The sequence below is a fragment of the Lactuca virosa genome, chromosome 5 (assembly GCF_052849685.1).
Source record: "Lactuca virosa cultivar CGN04683 chromosome 5, Lactuca_virosa_CGN04683_v6, whole genome shotgun sequence".
NCBI lineage: Eukaryota > Viridiplantae > Streptophyta > Magnoliopsida > Asterales > Asteraceae > Lactuca > Lactuca virosa.
In genome coordinates, this window is record NC_136430.1 from 364,769,783 (window position 1) to 364,790,333 (window position 20,551).

The 20,551-nt window shown below is 41.3% G+C and overlaps 1 protein-coding gene across 1 annotated transcript; it reads left to right on the forward strand.

The window, feature by feature from the left end:
* Window positions 1-15,450: 15,450 nt before the first annotated feature.
* Window positions 15,451-19,845, forward strand: LOC145116940 (transmembrane 9 superfamily member 7-like). The gene is made up of 7 exons (XM_079053241.1): window positions 15,451-15,623; window positions 16,551-16,715; window positions 16,837-16,946; window positions 17,045-17,153; window positions 17,236-17,348; window positions 17,447-17,597; window positions 18,504-19,845. The coding sequence occupies exons 1-7, from the start codon at window positions 15,510-15,512 to the stop codon at window positions 19,659-19,661; spliced, it is 1,920 nt and encodes a 639-aa protein (XP_078909367.1). The 5' UTR covers window positions 15,451-15,509; the 3' UTR covers window positions 19,662-19,845.
* The last annotated feature ends 706 nt before the right edge of the window (window positions 19,846-20,551 follow it).

Below are 20,551 nucleotides of genomic sequence, written 5' to 3' on the forward strand. Positions count from 1 at the left end.
TACATTATGTTTTAATATTACCTTATGAATAAAAGTATGTTTTAAAAATGAAAAATTGTTTTGGAAATTTACGTTGTTACAAGTTGGTATCAGAGCCTTGGTTTGAGGGATTCAGATGCACCTTCGGGTGTATTTGAACTCAAACTGAGGATTTGAGAAAGTTTTTCATAAAATAAACAATTTTCTAAAAAGTAAAAGAATTTGAGAAAAACAGAAGGAAGCAGTGTGTACGATCAGCCAGCGCCCGAACAGTGATTTCCCAAAATACCCTTACATTATGTGTTATGAGTTATGTTATGATATGTTACGCATGCTAGAGTAGGCTAGGTATTCATATTAGGACTAGAGTGACCTGATTTGTGATGCCTTAGCCTAGGAAGATTTCTGCTGCTATGAGATGCTTGAGAGTGAGTAGGTAGCAGTAAGGAGCTTATGAGAGGTCTACCAAAGGGTAACCTATGCTAGCGAGATGTAGAGTACTTGTGATTTGGGACCCTAGGAGGAGGACTTGGGGTGAATACTGATGCGGTGTGGACGGTAGTATAGGGCCCGTACTACTGAAGTGTAACATCCCAAAATTCAAGGCCAAAAATTTCATTTTTAAATAAGTTATTACATAAACCATCAGTATAAAACATTCATAATTATATCTCGTGTTAAGCCAAAGTGTCAGTAATCAAAACATATTATCATAAAACCATATCAGAGTGTGATCCCAAAGATCTCATGTGCGGAAAACATAGTGTGATGCGCTGCGATCGAACCGGCTCCTTTCCTTGAAAACAAAGTACCTGAAACCAAAACTGAAAACCGTAAGCACGAAGCTTAGTGAGTTCCCCAGATACCACATACCATACAAACCGACTGATCCATACATGCCATACATAGCCAAGAGCCATTCATAACCAACATATCCATAATCAAGTAAGGTGCTATGTGCCAAACATAGTCTTGCTAAGGTGCTATGTGCCAAACATAGTCTTGTGGTTATGCCACGGGCCGCACGTGGTCTTCCTGGTCAAGCCTGGGGCCACTCCCTGGGTCTTACAGACAAGTGCCAAGGGCCACCCCCTGGTCTTTCATGCAAGTATCACAAAGAGAACTATACAGACTACTCTACTAGGCCACTCCGCATATAGTGTGCCAGGAGCCACCCCCTGGTCTTTCATACACAATAGCATACAGTGCGCCAGGAGCCACCTCCTGGTCTTTCATACATATTGCCTAGGGCTAACCCCCGGGTCTTCCTATCATACATAATAACATACAGTGTGCCAGGAGCCGCCTCCTGGTCTTTCATGCATAATGCCTAGGGCTAACCCCCGGGTCTTCCTACCATACATAATAACATACTGTGTGCCAGGAGCCTCTTCCTGGTCCTTCATGCATAATGCCTAGGGCTAACCCCCGGGTCTTCCTACCATACATAAACTAAATGGGTCGGCATTGTGGCCGTAGACCCATACAAACAGTGAGGAGACTTACCTCGCACTGCTGAACTTTGCTGATAACCCTCTGGCTGCTGTCCGACCACTTTTTGAACCGCTGCTCCACTAGCTCCCCGAGCTACTAATATCAATAAAACACTTAGCTCCAAACTAAACTCTAGAAGTCAAACTAAGTCAACTCTGGTTAAAGTCAAAGTCCTGGTCAAATTCAACCTTCCAGTTGACTCGACTCGTCGAGTCAACCCGAAGACTCGCCGAGTTCTTAAACTCAGAAGCTCTCAAAATACGACCCAACTCGCCGAGTCACCCCAGGACTCGTCGAGTTCAACGATCTCTGAGTCCCATCTTGTCCAACTCACTGAGTCACCACTCAACTCACTGATCTGCGTCTTAACCAGAAGAGGTCGGGGGTTCTGCGACCTGACTCGTCGAGTCCAAGAACAGACTCGCCGAGTTATTCTTCCAACTCGCCGAGTCCATGCACATATTCATACAACTCGTCGAGTACACCCATGTGACTCGCCGAGTCTCTCCAGTTCTCAATCCATACAGTGGCTTTTCGAGCCATGCAGGGGCTCCAATCCATAAATCCACTCTTCTACAGTCTATCCCCCACATAAAGTTGCAAACTTTACGTGAAACCAAGGAGCTAAAGGCCCAAAATACTCAAGGGCTAGGGTTTAAGACAAAGGGGCTTCACCAACAACTTATTGACATGAACTTTATGACCTTCTGGACCATCACAAGTCTAGATCTGAGGTAGCAACCTCAGATCTAGGCCTCTAACTCGACATAGATCTCAATCATGCCCAAAATGCCCCAAATCTCAAACATAAGATAGATCTATTTGCAATAAAGCCAAAGCAACAGCTTATTACCTCCAATATATGCTCCAACTGAAGTAGATCCCGGATCTACACCACTCCTTTGCAGCAAGCCTCTTGATCTTCAAGCCCCTTTCCACCAAAATTACTTATCTAGGCTCTAAATTGCTTCCAAGGGCTCTCACTCACGATTTAGGGTTTCTGGATCTCAAAAGGGGAGTAAAGAGGCTGGGGAAGGGATGTAATGTTCTTTAAATAGGGCACAACCCTCGGGATTAGGGTTTTTCTCGTCCAGACCAGACTCGTCGAGTCCACTAGCCGACTCGCCGAGTCGGTCACTTACTCTATGCCCCGGATCCCGCTCCGACTCGTCGAGTTCCTCCCTGGACTCGACGAGTTGACTCTTGACTTAGAGCCTTTCCTTTCTTTTCTTGGTCTTTCTGATTCTGGGTGTTACATGAAGACACCGGATAGTGCGCAGTCCAAGTAAGAATCCTTAGGGTACTAGGGAACAAGTAGGGTTGAGTGATCGAGTGCGATTATACTCGAGCGAGTCTCTGATATTTTATGTTTGTATTACAGAGACATCATGGTTGGGACACGCCACAGACCTGAGACGAGCGGCGTGAGTGACGAGGAGCTTCGTCAGATGATCCACGATGAGGTGGCTGCGGCGATCCGAGCCGAGATTCCGGAGGTGTTTGGGTCTATCAAGACCACATTGATTGAGACCTTTGATGAGCGGTACGCAGCGGTTACTGAGGCTGCGGCTGCTGCAGCTACTGCAGCTGTTGCTGCTGCTAGACCTCAGGGGGGTGAGTCGATGTTGTTCCGGGAGTTCAGCAACACGAAGCCACCGGAGTTTGATGGGACGCAGGATCTGATTGCTGCGATGAGATGGATTTATGATATCGAGGGATGCTTCTACACCTGTTCGTGTCCGGAGCATTTGAGGGTTCGGTTTGCACTAAACCAGCTTCGCTTGGGAGCGAAGGACTGGTGGAAGTTTGTGACGACGAACTTCACTCTTGCAGAGATTTCGGAGGTGACCTGGGAGAGGTTCACCATCATGTTCAGAGACGAGTACGTTCCCCCGGTGGAGAGGGAACGGTTGGCACAAGATTTTTTGTCCCTCAAGCAGGGGACGGAGTTAGTGACCTTGATCACACGGATGTTCCATGAGAGGGCGTTGTTTTGCCCTGAGCACGTGTCGTCTGAGCAGGCACGCATGAGTCGGTACTTGAGCATTTTGAGGAGGGATATCAGGGAGTTCGTGGCGAACTCATGTGACAACCGTCAAAATTGAGTCAAGTCAAAGTCAAACAAAGTCAACAAGTCAAAACCAATCGACTCAATTAACCCTTGTATATTAGGGTTTACACTATGTAATTACTGTACAATGTAATATCTTAATGAGAGAAACATCATTTGGAAAGTTCGTGTGTTGAATTTCCTAAGTAAACATTGAACCAAAACGATAAAACATTATTGCACACTCATCGGGAGTGTGTACGACACTAAAACACGATTTAACGGGGTTTACGAACCTTGCGTTGTGAAGCCGGACACTCAAATTAATCACAAACGAAACCTCTCTAAATCGTTTTCACTCTATCTCTTTCTATTTGAAATCTCTCCCAAATCTCTCTCAAAAGTTACTTTAACTTTTTGTAATCATTTGGGTCATATCGACCCTTAACCGGGTCAAAAATCGCTGGAAACGGGGTAAAAACGGGTAAAATAACCTTAAGGACCTGGAACTGAAGCTTCAGGACCGAAGCCTCTCATCCGAGGCCTCGGATCCGAAGCCTCTCATCAGGACCGAAGCTGAAGCCTCTCAGGAGACCGAATCCGAAGCCATCAGACAGCAGCCTCGCATGCGAGGGTCCGAAGTCTCGGCCCCTATCCGAGAGGTCTCGCAGACGGCCCCTTTTTACCGGTTTTTCGACTACGACTTCGTTTTAACTCCGTTTTTCATTATTTTAACGTGGGATTTTCACCCAAAACTTTATTTTATAAACTAAGGCCCCAAAATATATAAATCTCCAGGGTTTTTATAAAAATGTATTAAAAGAATTGGTGGTTGGACTAATTATTGAGGGAATATTTGTTTTTCCTTATTTTATGACAAAAGCAAGCCACCACCACCTCACTCTATGATCAGCCACTCTTTCCCACTACTCCTTGTCACCTTAGTGGACCTTTACACCCTATCTCCAGCTCTTCCCACGTTCTAAGAGCTGGAGGATTGGTCCTCTCTCCTCATTCTCCTTAAAAGCCCTTTCATTCTACACTTAGCAACCAAGAACACTCTCCAAAATTCTCTCATCTTTTCTCTCAACTTCAAGAACTTCAAGGCTTTCTACAGGGATTTATTTCTTCAATTAGTAAGTATATTCATCATTCACATAATTATTAAACTCCATTCTACTCAAATCATTGATATCTTACACAAATTCCATCTTATTCGGTGTTAGATTCTCGAATCATCAAGACATCTTCTTAGTGTTCTTGGGTTGAACACTTCCTCTATCTCACTTTCATCTACTGAAATCACATAAGGTGAGTTCATACCCCTACATTTACATGTTTTTCTTAAGTTTTAAGGGGGGAATACAAGTAAAATCATCAAGAACACAATTAAACTTTTTCTATCAGATTACATCAGAAAAGATAAACTTCGATCACAGACTGTTTTGGTCAACTTAAATATTTTAGTTTTCAAAACTGTTCCAGGTGCAAGTAGTTCAAACTCTTAGCTTTAAAATGGCTACTTGCAAATCTCCATATGATTTTTCTACAATTTATGGTGATTTTTACAAAACTGCCTATCATTTCAGAGGCAAACCCGGACCAGTCTGTGATTATGAACATTTCCACCTCTGTTAGAGATCACTAAAAATCATGATAAAATTTACGAACAAACTAGACTCATATTCCAAACTCTCAGAATTTGCGGATTTGGATTTAGAGCTTTGATGATTTTTCTATAATTTTTCTAAGAACAGTAACAGAAACTGTATACAACAAAAAGTTGCTGTCAATTTCATTTCACCTTGTAACATGTTGAGCAAGGTGTATATCTTTATGTGATTATATGTTATTGCAATATATGACATTTTATCTTAATATTTAGACACACATCAGTTTACAAATGGATTTGGACATATAAAATATAAAGAATAACAAGTGATTATAATCAAAGTACAACCGATACATTCAAACATTTAATAAACTATTTTGAATATAGTTTGCATACATTACTACGTACTACCCTTGGTTGATAAACTATAATAGGTATAGTTTATGATACATTACATAATACATACATTTAAAAAGGGTACATTTATACAAATGATATTTTCATTAAGCAAGGTACGGCCATACGGTACCAAGTTTTCATAACACGAAATTCCGTTAATGACTTTATGAAACATTACATAACACATACATTTAAAAAGGGTACATTTATACAAAAGATATTTTCATTAAGCAAGGTACGGCCATACGGTACCAAGTTTTCATTACACTACACGTAAATTCGTTAATGACTTCTGTGAGACATTCGATTCAATTTATAATAACTCACATGTGGTATTAACAAACATAGAATTTACGGGGATTTCACTAAAATCAAACGAGTTTATGTCGATTTAAACTTGCATTGTTTTACTATAAGGAACGAACACTACTTGTACATTTCGGTCTTTGGGTTTTAAGACTACATTTACACATTAAGGAAAATATTGGATTTTCTGGAACGAACACTACTTTTACAAGAAAAGGCTTTAATAAACTCACATAAAGTATTAATGAATATTGGAATTTACGGGAACTTCATTAAAATTAAATGAGTTTATGTCGATTTAAACTTACATTATTTATTATAAGTAAGAAAAGTTACTTATACATTTCGGTCTTTGGATTTAAGACTACATATACATTTTAAGGAAAATATTGGATTTTTCTAAAACAAATACTACTTTTACAAACGAAAGGCTTTTAATAATACCAAACAAAAGCTTATGAACTCACCAACCTTTGTGTTGACACTTTTTCAAACAACTTGTATTCTCAGGAAATCATTAAACAGGTAACCAAGTGCTTTTGAGGATGGGACGCTTAGGCGTCTACTATTTCATATTTTGTCAACATATTGTAATTGATTCGTAAACATGTAATTCATACAATGATGTAACTTTTTCAATTATATATATGTTGGTTGTGTTTGCTTGAATTACTATTACAATTGTTGTTATGATACTATACATGAAGTCCTCCACCCCCGGACATTTCCGCCATCCTTGGTTTGGGGGTGTGACACCTCATCATACCGGACATTTGCTGAGCTCCAGGCAAATGCCCGGAAGAGGGAGATTGAGCTGGAGACTCAGGCCCGGGAGGAGGCCGAGTCTCAGGGGAGGGACCGGCAGCCGGCACAGTCTCAACCGGCAGCCAAGCGGGCAAAGCCCGCCGATTCGAGATCTGGAGGCCAGAAGGGCCGCACTTGTGGGAAGTGCGGCAAGGTACATAATGGGGTTTGTCGATCAGGTGCTTGCTACAAATGTGGCAAGGAGGGGCACATAGCCAAGGATTGCCCCAAGGGGTTCATGGTTTGCTTTCATTGCAACCAAACCGGACACCGGAAGGCCGAGTGTCCGCAGCTGCGGGGGACAGCACAGGGAGCACCGTAGGGATCTGCCCCTGCTGCCGTGCTAGCTACTGAGGTTCGGCCGATGAAGGCCGAGGCACCGAAGGCTAGCGGGAGAGCCTTCCAGTTGACAGCGGAGGAGGTCCGCGCAACGCCCGATGTCGTGGGTGGTATGTATTCTTTCATTTATTTATGCTGAGTTTGAGATATTGTGCTTATATTATGATATGCGTAGGTACTTTTCTTGTGAGTTCTGTACCTGCTTTGGTGTTATTTGACTCGGGTGCGAGTCGGTCATTTGTGTCGTTAGCGTTTAGTCAGCACATCAGTATCCAGCGGGAGGCGTTGAGTCGACCTCTACGAGTTTCCATAGCTGACGAGCGAGCGGTGTATGCTACGGATGTGATTCGAAGATGTGTACTCGAGATCTTCGGTGTTGAGTTCCCGATAGATCTAGTCCCGATTGCGATGGGGGACGTGTGTGTCATAGTGGGCATGGATTGGTTGAGCCGATTTGGGGCTGTTATAGACTGCGAGCGACAGTTGGTGACGATACGAGACCCTAGTGGGGGATTACTTACGGTGTACGGCGAGGGTACTCGTTCGGGGTCAACATTTTGTTCGGCTGCTAAAGCGAGGCGGAGCCTACAGCAGGGCTGTAGCGGGTTTGTGGCTTATGTGATGGATTCTCGGGTGGCCGCAGAGGGGCCGGGTTCGGTTAGTGATGTGCCGATAGTGCGTGAGTTCCCAGATGTTTTCCCCTAGGAGTTGCCGGGTGTGCCTCCCGAGAGGCAAGTGGAGTTTCGCATCGATTTGGTTCCGGGAGCGGCGCCTATCGCCAAGGCGCCCTATCGCCTTGCGCCACCAGAGATGCAGGAGTTATCCTCACAGCTTCAGGAGCTGTTGGGGAAAGGATTTATCAGACCGAGTAGCTCACCTTGGGGAGCGCCGATCCTTTTTGTCAAGACCAAGGATGGTTCACACCGGATGTGCATTGATTACCGGGAGTTGAACAAGTTGACGGTCAAGAACCGTTATCCACTACCGAGGATTGATGATCTGTTCGATCAGTTGCAGGGAGCATCTTGGTTCTCCAAGATAGATTTGAGGTCTGGATATCACCAGATGAGGGTGCGAGATGAGGATATCCAGAAGACGGCGTTTAGGAATCGTTATGGGCACTACGAGTTTGTGGTGATGCCTTTTGGGCTCACCAATGCACCAGCAGTGTTCATGGATCTCATGAACAGGGTATGCAGACCGATGTTGGACAGGTCGGTAATTGTATTCATCGACGATATTCTGGTGTATTCGAGATCTAGAGAGCAGCATGAGGAGCATCTGAGAGAGATTCTCGGAGTTTTGAGATCGGAGAGGCTCTATGCCAAATTCTCCAAGTGCGAGTTCTGGTTACGGGAGGTCCAGTTCTTGGGGCATCTCGTTAACCAGAATGGGATATTGGTCGATCCGGCCAAGATTGAGGCTGTGATGAGTTGGGAGGTGCCGAGATCACCCATCGAGATCAGGAGTTTTCTGGGGTTGGCCGGCTACTATCGGAGATTTATCAGGGATTTCTCCAAGATTGCCGTGCCTCTCACCAAGTTGACCCGGAAGGGCGTTGCTTTTTCGTGGGGTCCGGAGCAGCAGACCTCATTTGAGACTCTTCGCCAGAGGTTGTGCGAAGCCCCGATGTTATCCCTTCCAGAGGGAATGGAGGATTTTGTGGTGTACTGCGACGCATCGATATCGGGGTTGGGGGCGGTGCTTATGCAGAGAGGGCATGTGATAGCGTATGCATCGATGCAGCTGAAGCCTCATGAGACGAGATATCCTACCCACGATCTGGAGTTGGGGGCAGTGGTGTTCGCCCTCAAGATCTGGCGTCACTATCTGTATGGGGTTCGGTGTACCATATACACGGACCACAAGAGTTTGAAGTATTTAATGGATCAGCCCAACCTGAATATGCGCCAAAAGAGATGGTTGGATGTGGTAAAGGATTACGATTGTGAGATCCTGTACCACCCGGGCAAAGCTAATGTCGTAGCTGATGCTCTAAGCCGTAGGGCAGAGAGTGCCCCGATTCGAGACACTTGTATGCGATTGACGGTGATGACTCCGGTGTTGGACACCATTCGGGAGGCCCAGACAGAGGCTGTGATACCAGAGAACCGCAAGAGGGAGCGGGTGATCGGGCAGGTGACTGAGTTCATTACCGATAGCCGAGGGCTGATGACCTTTCAAGGTCGGATTTGGGTGTCGTATACATGCGGGGCACGTACCATTCTGATGGAGGAGGCGCATAGATCGAGGTTCTCGATCCATCTCGTAGCCACTAAGATGTATTTGGATTTGAAGAAAGACTATTGGTGGCCCTATATGAAGAGGGATGTTGCGTGGTTCGTTGAGAGGTGCTTGACCTGTCGCCGGGTTAAGGCCGAGCACCAGCGTCCGCATGGTAAGTTGCAACCACTTGAGGTTCCCCAGTGGAAGTGGGAACAGATTTCCATGGATTTTATCACCAAATTGCCAGGACCGCAAGGGGTGTCGATGCAATTTGGGTGATTGTTGACCGGCTGACAAAGAGCGCTCACTTCCTTGCTATCAGTGAGAGCTCTTCCGCAGAGAGGCTGGCCGAGTTGTATGTGAGAGAGGTGGTATCGCATCATGGAGTACCGATCTTGATTGTGTCAGATTGAGATGTACGTTTCACTTCCAGGTTCTGGAAGAAGTTCCATGAGGAGTTGGGTACGAGGTTGCATTTCAGTACCGCCTACCACCCACAGACGGACGGACAGAGTGAGCGGACGATTCAGACGCTCGAGGACATGCTTCGAGCATGTGTGTTGGACTTCGGAGGAACTTGGGATACGTACTTGCCGTTGGCTGAGTTTTCCTATAACAACAACCACCATTCGAGTATTGATATGCCTCCCTTCGAGTTGTTGTACGGGAGGAGATGTCGGACTCCCATTTGCTGGGGAGAGGTAGGGCAGCGCGTGATGGTAGCACTGAGATAGTGCTTCAGACGACTGAGCAGATGCAGCAGGTCAGGCAGAGGTTGTTGACAGCTCATAGTCGCCAGAAGAGTTATGCGGATAGGCGACGATCCGAGCTTGAGTTTCAGGTGGGAGACTTCGTACTCCTGAAGGTGTCTCCTTGGAAAGGAGTGATCCGATTCAAGAAGAGGGGCAAGCTGGGGCCCCGGTACATTGGTCCGTTCAGGGTGACCGCGAGGGTGGGCAGGGTAGCATATCGTTTGGAGCTACCTGCGGAGTTGAGCCAGATTCATGATACCTTCCACGTGTCTCAGTTGAGGAAGTGTATAGCTGACGAGTCGGCGGTGGTGCCGCAGGAGGATATTCACGTGGATGCGAGCCTGAATTATGTTGAGAGACCGATCGCGATCCTGGATCGGAAGATCAAGGTTCTGAGGAACAAGGAGGTGCCCCTGGTTCAGGTCCAGTGGCAACATCGGAGAGGGTCCGAGCTGACTTGGGAGCCGGAGTTAGAGATGCGGGAGCAGCATCCAGAGTTGTTTGCCGAGCGAGACTTCGAGGGCGAAGTCTGATTCTAGTGGGGAAGAATTGTAACATCCGGATTCCCAGGTATTCTATGTTGTTCATTTATTTTGAGTTATGAGGAGGGACTCGACGAGTTGACGCCTAGACTCGTCGAGTAGGATCGCGATTTGCTGACTGGATTAATGAAGGGACTCGACGAGTCGATGGGTGGACTCGACGAGTCCGCGCTGTGGACAGAAACCCTAAATCTTTGGGCCTGTGCCCTATTTAAGGGTCCTTATAGCCCTCATTTGCGGCTACCAGTCCAGAAAGAGAAACCCTAGAGAGCTTGAACGAGTGGTATAAGAGAGAGAGAGAGCCTTTTTGATCCTTATTAGTGTGATTTTGCAAAGAAGAAGGTGTTTCCAGCAAGAGGAGGTCAAGGGGATTGCTATTCTGTGGATTTCCAGCTTGGATCTACAACTTTGAGGTAGTAAATCGATCCCTTCTTCTGTTTAGTATGAGATCCTTGAATTTAGGGTTTTCTATACCCTTTTATTGGCTTGAAATGATGAGTATATTGTCCCTTTGAGTGTTAGACTATGGATCTGGACCTTTAGAGGTCCAAAGAGCCTTATCCAACCTGCTTTATGTTGTTCCATGGAAGAAATGATCTTAGGTTGCCTTTTTAGAGATGATTTCACCAAAGAGAGCCCTATGTGTGTTGCATGAGTGTAAATGTCGGACCTTTACGTGATTATTGTAGATGGGGAGGGCAGATCTATAGATTAGAGAAGCGGATCTGACCTCAGAAGGTCATTTGAGTGTTGCCATGGACGCTACTCGCCGAGTTAAGTGGACTCGACGAGTCGAGTCGGGGTTGCCCCGCGATTCGTGACAGGTGTAACCCGTCGAGTGAAGGGATGACTCGACGTGCCAAGTGAGGCTAGAAGGATTCTGAGGACCCGCATGGACTCGCCGAGTCGCCCATGTGCACTCGACGAGTCGGGTCAAAGTTTGACCGTTGACTTCAGTTGACGTTAGGGTTTTGGTCAAGCTGATTCAGGAGAGTTCAGGGAGGGGTAGGATGGCCTTCTACCTAATCTTTAGAGATGAGGCTATAGGAGGGTATTGATCAGAAATGTTATTCGTATGATAGGAGGAGGCTTGGTCGGGACGTCAAGCACGAGAGTTTATCCGACTTCGTACGAGGTGAGTCTTCTCACTATACTGTACCTAGAGTGGTACCTATGTGTGACCAGAAGGTCTTATATGCTATGAGATGTATGTGCTGTATGCTGTTATATGATATGTATGTGTTATGTATGTTATGAATGCTAAGGACCGGAAGGTCATTATGATATGGACCGGAAGGTCAAGATGATATGGACCGGAAGGTCATTACGGGTAGGACCGGAAGGTCTACCAGGGTTGTGGGACGGAAGTCCTCTGAGACACAGTGACCGGAAGGTCTTATAGCCTTGAGTGGCGTATGTGCGTATGTGGTATTTTGGGGAACTCACTAAGCATTTATGCTTACAGTTGTTGTGTTATGTGTTTCAGGTACTAGCGAGGACCGCGAGAAGGCGCCGGCATGATCCGTACACATTCATGGAGTTTATGTCTTGAGATTCTGGGATATGTTTTGTTATGATAACATTGGATACATTATGTTTTGATATTACCTTAGGAATAAAAGTATGTTTTAAAAATGAAAAATTGTTTTGGAAATTTAGGTTGTTACAATTTTGAGGCTTTGGTGTTGTGGATATAAAAGTATAAAACCCATGAACTTTATAGAAATCCATACCTTCTCGATCATAATGATTTAACCTTTTATAATAGAAATCCATACCTTCACATCGTAATAAATGCACACGTTTTCCATCATAACAACCATTCCTTTTTTCATCAAACATATAATGTCACATAATTTCATATAAAACATTAAATGCATGTATATCTTATGCAATGTAAAACTAAGTGTTATAATTTTGATATGTATTTCTTTTTGAACTTTTCATCCATCATTATCACGTATTCACGTTCTGTTTAAATATTAATTAAAACCCAAATTCTACAACTCTTTATATTTATCAAGAACTATATAAAATCATCATAACATAACTCTAGGATAATATCCCATATTATTGTTAGTGTATTAACTAATATTGTTGTATAGTCGGTCTGTCATATTGATCCGTTTTCCTTAGCCCAATATCTATTTGTAAATAATACTTATATGTTAATCAAGGAGAAATCATTATGGGAAATTAACAGATTCCATGTTATTAGTGACAAAATTCTCTCATTATCTAACCATACGTGTCGGCTGTCGACTTCCTCATAGCCGACCCTTCTCTGTCCTTCTTTTCTTCTTCTTCGAAGTTACTTAATGGCAAACAATACCGCAGTTAAAAAAACCCTATGGGAGTACGAGCATAAAACTGTATGTTCCAAACTCACTGAATTGGCTATGGTGTTTCTGTTTGTCTTGATGAACGAAACGATAAACCTCCAGGTACATCTAAAAGTGCCGAGTGAAATATAATGGATTCTATCGTGAAATTGTGGATCTATGGAACGATTTCTCAACGTCTTTTACTCTTTTTCAGATAATATTGAAAAAATGTTACTACAAGTCAAGTGTGGAAGAAGCTTGAAAGTTTATTTGAGACAACAAAGATGCAAAAACAATCAAACTTGACAATGAGCTTCGAAACATCCATTGACGATTCATCTATCATGGAGTATTGTACCCGAATTAAATCCATTGCCGATCTCCTTGACAACAAAGTAAATCGCCATCTATCTCCTTTTCCGATGTTTCTTGAAAATAGTCCATGTTATCGAGCAAGAGCAACGAATGAACAAAGTTCAAGATGTGGCGACTAAATTTGTGAAGTGTTTCATTATTCTATATTTCCCTATTTCTGTTTCATTGGATTCAGTCGGGTCTGAACTGGATCAACGCGTCAAAAACACCAATGTGCAACTATCGGTTAAGAAAACCCCAAGACTTGGGTGGTAACTTGTGTGTGGCTATGTCGGTGTTCCAAATAGCAAAAAGGCAAAGACTTCCAAGTAGCAAATGACTATATTACAAAACTAGTACCTTACCTATTTAAAATCATCAATATTAGTCTAATTACTATTTTTTTTTTTTTTTTTTTTTTTTACTTTCGATTCAAACTAAAAGTCGATGTTATGGTTTCCTCCATCGACTAAAATGATAAACTATTTCACATGACAGGTGGTAGGCATCGTACCATGATAAATGAAAATGCAGATGGTTTATCCTCATGTTTTCATTTTTTTAATTTATACTTATACATCAATATAAAAATACGAAAAAAGAAGAAAAACATCCTTAATTTACACAAAAATGGTGGAAAACTACAAATGAGGATGCTAGACTTATAAGGTAAATGATGGTAGCTACGAACCAATGATAAGTTATGTGTATTTTTGACGTGTCAAATGATAGGATAAAAAAGTTTATAAATAAAACAAACCCGCTGAATCAAAACAAAGTTTATCTTGATTTGTTTTTCTAATTTTTTATATTTTTTTTTGTAACGATAAATCTAATTTACTAATAAACTACTCATGATTTGACATGTCTTACTCTCAATATAAAGGAGGAAAGACAAAAATAAACATGTGAGACTAAGACTTGTTTAATATAGGAAACACGATTGAAAAATGAATAATTATAAACCTTCATAGCTTTTGAAATCGGACAAAGGTAGGACTAATGGACATAGGTTTGGATTTGAGGCATTTGGTTAGCCAAATTAGGCTTGACTCTAGGCTTTTATAAACTAATTAGTTATTGTTTAAATGTCTTGAGTCGTGATAGTAAATTACGGTTTTAACAGTTCATAATTGTCATATTGCAGCCTATATAAAGATAAACACTTGACCAATTCTTTTTTTTTTTTGTAAAATAAACCCTTATACTTTATTTTTTGTAACAATGCAATCCTTGTGAGCGGCTATACCCGGTATACCGGTCATATACGAATTTTCTTTTAGGGAAAATGACTTGATAGGGTAAGATACTTTTTGAATTGTACACATTTAGCCCTTATTCTTTTTTTTTTGTAAAATAAACCCTTATACTTTATTAATATGTACACATTATGTCATTTTCACCGGATTCTACAGGTTTTGCTGATGTGGAAGCACAAGTGGCACTAAATAGCAATTAATTAGCTTAGTCACCGGAGGTGGGTGATCCTCCAGCAACAAGAAAAGGGCGGCGACCCTTCTCTTTCTCGTCTCTCTTCCTTCCGGTCGAACAGCAACAGCCAAACACCCTTTACCTGTTGCGTTTCTCCGATCTGTCTCTCTTTGCCTCCATCTTTGAGATATGTTGTCAGAAAAAGAAGAAAGAATCGACGAGGGGGCTACCAGAGCAGCTCCTCGCCGCCAACTACCGTCTCTACTTCCTCCTGCCTCTCCCTTCGACCTTGTTGTTTTTGCCATCATTCCTCCTTGCTACCAGTGATGTGTAGGAACACACAAAGGAGTCGTCGGAGATCGGGGTTCTCCCTCTTTTTCATGATGAATAAAAGTTGGAAAAATCTCGTTGTGGATATGTGGATGCCTGGGTATTTCATTTCAACAAAATAAAAGAAAGGGAAAATGACTTGATAGGGTAAGATACTTTTTTAAATGTACACATTTAGTCCTTATTCTTTTTTTTTGTAAAATAAACCCTTCCACGTCAGCAAAACCTAGAGAATCCGGTGAAAAGGACCTAATGTGTACATATTAATAAAGTATAAGAGTTTATTTTACAAAAAAAAAGAATAAGGACTAAATGTGTATATTTCAAAAAGTATTTTACTCTATCAAGTCATTATCCCAATTCTGTTCAACATGTGGCAAATCTTTTGTTGGACTAAAACAGAAGATCATTACATAGTCCAGGGAGAACTTTTGTAGTTTAGTCCATTTGGAAATAGCAAAAGTAGGTGTGGAGTTAGATTTGGAGCTCGTCTATATTAATTTCACGACACACGAAACACGGATTCGTTCTACCCACATACCACCTCACTCGATCGAGATCTCGGAAATGGAACGGAGCTCCAGTGGAGTCTGGTTTATTCTATTCATCTCAATCGTCTTCCTCATCTCATCTTCTGAATCATTCTATCTCCCCGGCGTCGCGCCCCGTGATTTTCAAAGGGTACGTACTCCGGAAGCCCACGATCTCCTTTGGATCTAGCAGTAGCATTTTCGTTTGATTTAATTTAGTTAATGTAACTCAAATCGGCATCTGTGTATATGTTTAGCGAGAATGATTTGTCTCTGTTGCTCTGATTTCACTTCAAAATCTCAGTCTATAGTTCATGATCCGTACCAACCGAGCTTAAATCTAGGGCTGTTGCTTTGAGGTTAAATTTCAACTTCCAATGCAAGTCACTGATCTGTTATACACAGATTTGGTGCTGGTGGATAGATCTAATTAGTTGACTTTAGCATGCGCAATGCTGAAGAATGATTTTCTTCTTTCTGTTCCTAGACTGTTCTTGTTGCTTGCCTAATGCCGGATTTATATTATTGACAAAAGAAGTCGTGAATGTTCTTTATGTAACATATGGCATGCTTTAAATGATAATTCTTTCCTCTAGGGTTACAGGGTAGATGCATTTGTAGTGATAGCTAGTCATTGTAAAGTGAAGATCACTTCAGTGTTAAATGATGGTTAAAATTTGTAAAGTACAGATCAATGTCATTGGTGAGTGCTGGTTTAGTCAACACAGAGTTTTTATTGACCATCTCATTTCCAGATCTGATTGACTTGATAGCGTTAGGACTCATAAATACGGGGGTTCTATGTATTTGTGACTAGGATATTTATAACCTTATGATATAAGGCAATTTGACACTGTTATACTCAAAAAGATTCGCCCCTTAAAGAAAATAGAGACTTTACCATTTCATTAAATGTGCCATTCTTTTGTCCTGGTTCTTTATTTGCATTGGACCTTTGAGATCTGAAATCTTACCAGCTAGTTGTTTTCTGTACTCGTTTTGCTACTTTGCTTATATGAAGTGATAAGATTATGGATCTTTTGTTAATTGTTAAACAAATTGCTGATCATCTTGCCAGGGTGATCCTCTTCAAGTTAAAGTCAACAAGCTTTCTTCTACAAAAACACAACTTCCTTATGAGTACTATTACTTGAATTACTGTAAACCTAAGCATGTTGAAAACAGTGCTGAAAATTTGGGGGAGGTGCTAAGAGGTGACCGCATTGAGAATTCAGTCTACACGGTGAGGACCTTCCCATCCAATTCCTGGTCAAGGTTATCATGACCTCTGTAGTCTGTTCTATTATTCAACATCACTTTTACCCCTTGTGTATTTTCACCAAACTTTCTATTTCCTGTTTCAGTTTCTTATGAGAGAGGAACAACCATGCAAAGTTGGTTGCAGAGTAAAGCTTGATGCTGAAACTTCAAAGAAATTCAAAGAAAAAATTGACGATGAGTACCGAGTTAACATGTACGTGTTAAACTTTTTCAAGGGTTCTTTTTAAAAATCTATTTAAGATTCAACTACTTCTTTTGGTTTTTGTTTTTGATTTTTACTCTGCATTGTAGGATTTTGGATAATCTCCCAGTTGCTGTTCTTAGACAAAGACGTGATGGTGTTCAATCAACTACTTATGAACACGGTTTTCGTGTTGGTTTTAAGGGAAACTATGCTGGGGTAAATTTGATACAAAAAAATAACAACTTTACCACTTGTTTGATTCATATTACCTTGAATCTAACCTCTCATTTACTTACAGAGCAAAGAGGAAAAATATTTTATCAATAATCATTTGAGCTTTAGAGTCATGTTTCACAAGGATCTTGAGACTGATTCTGCTCGAATTGTTGGGTTTGAAGTTACTCCAAACAGGTATTTGCATCTTGTTTCTAATTTATGCATGGCCACTGTAAAAATATTACTACCATGTTTTGAAGTTTTACTTATATTGTTGGGTTTGAATTTAATAGTATCAACCATGAATACAAAGATTGGGATGAAAAGAACCCTCAATTGTCGACATGCAACCAAAACACAAAAAATATAATTCAAGGAAGCACTGTACCTCAAGAAGTTGATACAGATAAGGAGGTCGTATTTACATATGATGTTACTTTCAAGGTACACTATCTATTGGACTTATAGCACTTTTTCCCTTCACTTTTGTAATGTTGGTATGCGGTAATTGAAGAGGGAATGGAATGGAAAAATCTGTTTGTTTGCTACATAGGAATGGAATGGAGCATTCCTCATGGAATATGAACCCTTCTCTTGGATTGATTTTTGTCCAAAAGTGGAATGGAATGATATATTATCATTATAATAAGAAGCTTTTATAGAAAGTTACAATAATTTAATTAAATTTTTTTATGTTGTTTTCCAAAAATAACTAAAAGTATTTTTTGGTTATGATTATATTTTAAGCTTTCATGTTATTTTATTACTTTTTTATTTTATTTTTGTAAACATTTTTATAAAGTGATAAATGAACTTTATATAAATTTTGACTTTTGAAATATATATAGTATATATTTTAATCTATATGAAATTTGTTTATATGTAATTTATTTATCACTATATCTTTATTAAAGTGTTCTATTATTAAATATCATTTTTTTCCTTTTTATATAAATTTATTTCATCTAGTTTTCTAGTGTACATAAAGATAACATGTTAGAATGACTCATTCCATTCCTTAAAGTGAATGCAACGATCTGCTCCATTACCTTTTGCTCATTTCATTACTTTCTTCATTCCATTCCTTTACCAAACACACCATTGGAAATGTCCAAGACCCTTAGGTAGTGTTTGGTTTGATGGAATTGGAAAAGGAATGGAATCGTTGATTCGATTGGAATGAAAAACAATTGTTTATATTGCCAGATGGAATGGAATGAACCATTCCTAAACACGATTCCTTTTATATTGTTAATTTTCATGTTTGTTTTTTCTATTCCATCATGAAATGGAGTGACTCATCTCATCCCATTCCATCCAACCAAACTCATCGATTTTTGTTCTTCCCAGGAAAGCGAGATCAAATGGGCATCACGATGGGACACCTACCTCCTAATGAACGACGACCAAATTCACTGGTTCTCAATCATCAACTCCCTAATGATAGTCCTTTTCCTCTCCGGAATGGTAGCCATGATCATGATGCGAACACTCTACCGTGACATCGCAAACTACAACCAACTCGACACCCAAGACGAAGCCCAAGAAGAAACCGGATGGAAACTCGTCCACGGAGATGTATTCCGACCTCCACTCTATTCCGGCCTCCTCTCCGTCTACGTCGGAACCGGCGTCCAACTCTTCGGAATGACACTCGTCACCATGATCTTCGCATCCCTCGGTTTCCTCTCCCCCTCCAACCGTGGCGGCCTAATGACTGCCATGGTCCTCTTATGGGTTTTCATGGGACTCTTCGGCGGTTACACCTCAGCTAGAATCTACAAAATGTTCAAAGGCACCGAATGGAAAAAAAACACTCTAAAAACCTCCTTCATGTTCCCCGGTATTCTATTCGCAATATTCTTCGTCCTCAATGCGCTTATCTGGGGCGAAAAATCATCCGGTGCAGTCCCTTTCGGAACCATGATCGCGCTCGTGTGCTTATGGTTCGGTATTTCCGTCCCGTTGGTATTCGTTGGGAGTTACTTGGGGTTCAAGAAACCCGCAATGGAAGACCCGGTCAAAACAAACAAAATCCCAAGACAAGTTCCGGAGCAAGCTTGGTACATGAAACCAGTGTTTTCAATTCTCATCGGTGGGATTTTGCCATTTGGAGCGGTTTTCATCGAGCTGTTTTTCATCTTGACTTCGATTTGGTTGAATCAGTTTTACTACATATTTGGGTTTTTGTTCATTGTGTTTGTGATATTGATAGTGACGTGTGCGGAGATAACGGTGGTGCTGTGTTACTTCCAGTTGTGCAGTGAGGATTATCATTGGTGGTGGAGGGCATACTTGACGGCTGGTTCCTCTGCTTTGTACCTTTTCCTTTACTCCATCTTTTATTACTTCACTAAGCTGGAAATCACAAAGCTTGTTTCGGGGATTTTGTACTTTGGGTACATGTTGATTGCTTCGTATGCATTCTTTGTGTTGACTGGGACGATTGGGTTTTACGCGTGCCTCTGGTTTGTGCGTAAGATCTACTCCTCTGTGAAGATAGATTGATATAAACAAGAAATAGGAATATGGAAATATGGAATGAAATGGGAAAAAAGATAGAAAGAAGTGTAGAGATGAGTTGGGTTATCAGTTATGCTTGAATTGAGAATACACGGTGAATGAAGAAAAAATGTGTACTGTTTTAGAAAATTTTCGAGCCCGTAAAAGGATTGGCTAGTCTTATTATTTTTTTTTTTGGTTGTTTTTGTTTTGAATATTTGTTGTATCTTATTATATGAATTCATCTGATAGCATTGTTGTGTTAGTTTTCTTACTTAAAGTAGAATTGTATTGGGAAGGTTTAAACTTAAATGCATAAACCTTATTTTGTTGTATATGCAGGGTGATTGATGTGCTTAGATGTAACGAGAGTTTGATAGATCCCTATTTTAGTTGTAAGAAGCTTAAAACCGTGCTAGCGTTGATACTACTGAACTTGATTTGATCTTGGGAAATTATCACAATTATTATGGGAAAATATGTTACGAAAATTTGGTCCATACAAATTATATGTTCTTGGCTAAAGGAACAATGATGATTGATGCCAGTAAACAGATACCAGTGGGCTTGGTTGCAACTGCAATTGCTTTTATTTCTTCTTCTTAATTTGTTGAAACATCATGATCTGTTCCGCATGATCTATCGCAGGGTACTATTTGTCGAATAGAAAGGGTTCAATAGGGGTTTAACTAGTTAGTTGATTTCCATGTCATGTTTAAGAAAAATATATAATGGGCACGTAAACGAGGATTGCTGGTTCAATTATTTTAAAGGTAAAATAATATTACAAAATTTCAAAATGATAGGGCACAAAATTTACAAGTTATATAAAATTGGAACAAATATGAAAGTGGAGTGGTTAAAAAATTTTCAAAATTTTAACCTGCCTAAGTCAA